A 1,877-nucleotide genomic window follows, 5' to 3' on the forward strand; every position below is an offset into this window, starting at 1 on the left:
TTGAACTTGTTTTTAAAAAATTAATTTTTGTATTACACACTTGTGCCTCTGAGAACACTACCAAAAAGTTACTGGAATGCTTGAGTTCAGACACCCAGTGCCTCTGGTGGCAGAAGTTATTCAAAGACAGTGGTGTCCAAGGGTGAGATTATAATGAATAAGGTCTCACACAGGAACCATGAGGGTATTTAGAAGATGCCCATATTTCATGCCATTGTGGTGGGACAGGAGGTGGTCTCATATTTGGTGGGACAGATGGAAATCCACACAGAGCTCACTGACACAAGCTACTACACAAACTGTGAGACCATTCATGAGAGGTAAGTCAAAGAAAAACACTGAAATGGGACCCTGAGTATTGGATCCTGCAGATCAAGAAGGGGGGAGATCTATAGCTGCCATGCCTGGTTTGTAGGCTTGCTATACCAGATGGAGCTTTTATTCTGATTTGATGCCATTGTGGTGGGATAGGAGGAGATCCTCACATTTGGTGGGACAGGTGGAAGTCCTCACACATCTCACAGATGCAATTTGTGTTGATCATCACTAGATAGTCTGTGAGACCGTTCATGGCAGGTAAGTTCAAGAAACATAATGAAATGGACCTGTGAGTATTGGATGCTGCAGATCAAGAAGAAAGGAGGAGATCTATAACTTGTTGTGCCTGGTTTGTAGGCTTGCTAGACCAGATAGAGCTTTTATTTTGATCCAAGAGAAGGAAGGAAGGAAGGAAGGAAGGGGAAAGGAAAGGAAAGAAGGCAGGCAGGCAGGCAGGGAAGGAAGGTGCAATTTGGCCTGTTACAGACTGCCAAAATAAAGCTGCTTTGGGTCTCTTTGGAAGTATGCTATTTAAATGATGCATGGGTCCTAAGAGTCCAGAGGTCACACCAAAGCCACACTCCATTTCTAAGCATCAGAATGTAGCTTTGGTGCAGCTTCCAGATTCTTAGGATGCATGCATCATTTAAACAGTGTACCTCCAAAGAGACCCGAAGCAGCTTTATTTTGGCAGTCTGTAACAGGCTTTTGTTTCCTTTCACAAGTTCTGCCTCTTTATCCATCTCTATCTACCTCCTTATAAGCCTCTGGAGGACTTCCTACCTGGCTTGGCTCTGCTCCAGCCTGTTTCTTTATCCTGGAAGAACGACACAATTTTGGCATAGACTCAGACATTGTTCTTCTCTGTCTGTAGGAAAACGAAGAGAGAAATATTTCAGAAAATTACCCAAAACCCTAGGGCAGAGAAACTGTTGCTTTTCCATCAGATGTCATAATAGGAGGGACACATGTTTGTAGTGTGATAATATGATTTAAATATTATTTTAATCATTGCATTAACATTTGAATAACCTAGGGGAGTTAGATAAATAACAAACAACAACATTTATTTATATCCCACTTTTTACCCAAAACTGGGACTCAGGGCATCTTATAATATTAAAATCCAGTTATTAAATAAAACACCTTAAAAGAATCCTAATCAGGTATTGTGAAAGCAATATTTCTTTCCTTGTTTTTCAGATGCAGAAAATTACTGTGAATTTGTTTGTTTGTAGTTGTCCTGGCCTTGCATTGGGAGGCATGGAGACGCACTATCCACAATGCTGCAGCCTTTTTCGAAAGCTCACGCCAAACGAATCTTGAAGAGAAACGACAACGCAGAAAGAACTGCAACCCGGAAACATCACACAAGGAGACTTTCCGCTGTGCTTTCTGCAACCGGACCTGTTTATCCTGGATTGGCCTTTTTAGTCAGCAATGTGCTTGTACAAAGCGCGGGATGAGTCCTTCCTGAATCTTCGTTCACGAAGCAAAGCCAGAGAGAGAGAGACAAAAAATAAAAGGAGGAAAGGAAGAGACAATACCCGCAAGCATCT

The 1,877-nt window shown here is 42.0% G+C and overlaps 2 protein-coding genes across 7 annotated transcripts in view; one reads left to right on the forward strand and one right to left on the reverse strand.

Annotated features, from left to right (window-relative positions):
- Positions 1–1,767, reverse strand: part of LOC121921062 (serine/arginine repetitive matrix protein 2-like) — a 148,693-nt gene extending 146,926 nt beyond the window's left edge. The window contains exons 1-2 of one of the 3 annotated variants that reach the window (XM_042448537.1): positions 1,726–1,767; positions 1,102–1,186 (exon numbers count right to left, since the gene is read on the reverse strand). In XM_042448537.1, the coding sequence (XP_042304471.1) occupies positions 1,102–1,173 (72 nt within the window). In that variant the 5' untranslated portion in view covers positions 1,174–1,186; positions 1,726–1,767. Of the gene's footprint in view, positions 1–1,101; positions 1,187–1,464; positions 1,664–1,725 lie in introns of those variants that run through there. The other 2 variants (XM_042448535.1, XM_042448536.1) reach the window with 2 other exon arrangements.
- LOC121921068 (zinc finger protein 501-like) overlaps positions 1–1,877 on the forward strand; it is a 58,721-nt gene that overhangs the window by 50,766 nt on the left and 6,078 nt on the right. The window lies entirely within an intron of this gene.

Source organism: Sceloporus undulatus, chromosome 2 (genome assembly GCF_019175285.1).
Source record: "Sceloporus undulatus isolate JIND9_A2432 ecotype Alabama chromosome 2, SceUnd_v1.1, whole genome shotgun sequence".
In the NCBI taxonomy this organism is placed as follows: domain Eukaryota; kingdom Metazoa; phylum Chordata; class Lepidosauria; order Squamata; family Phrynosomatidae; genus Sceloporus; species Sceloporus undulatus.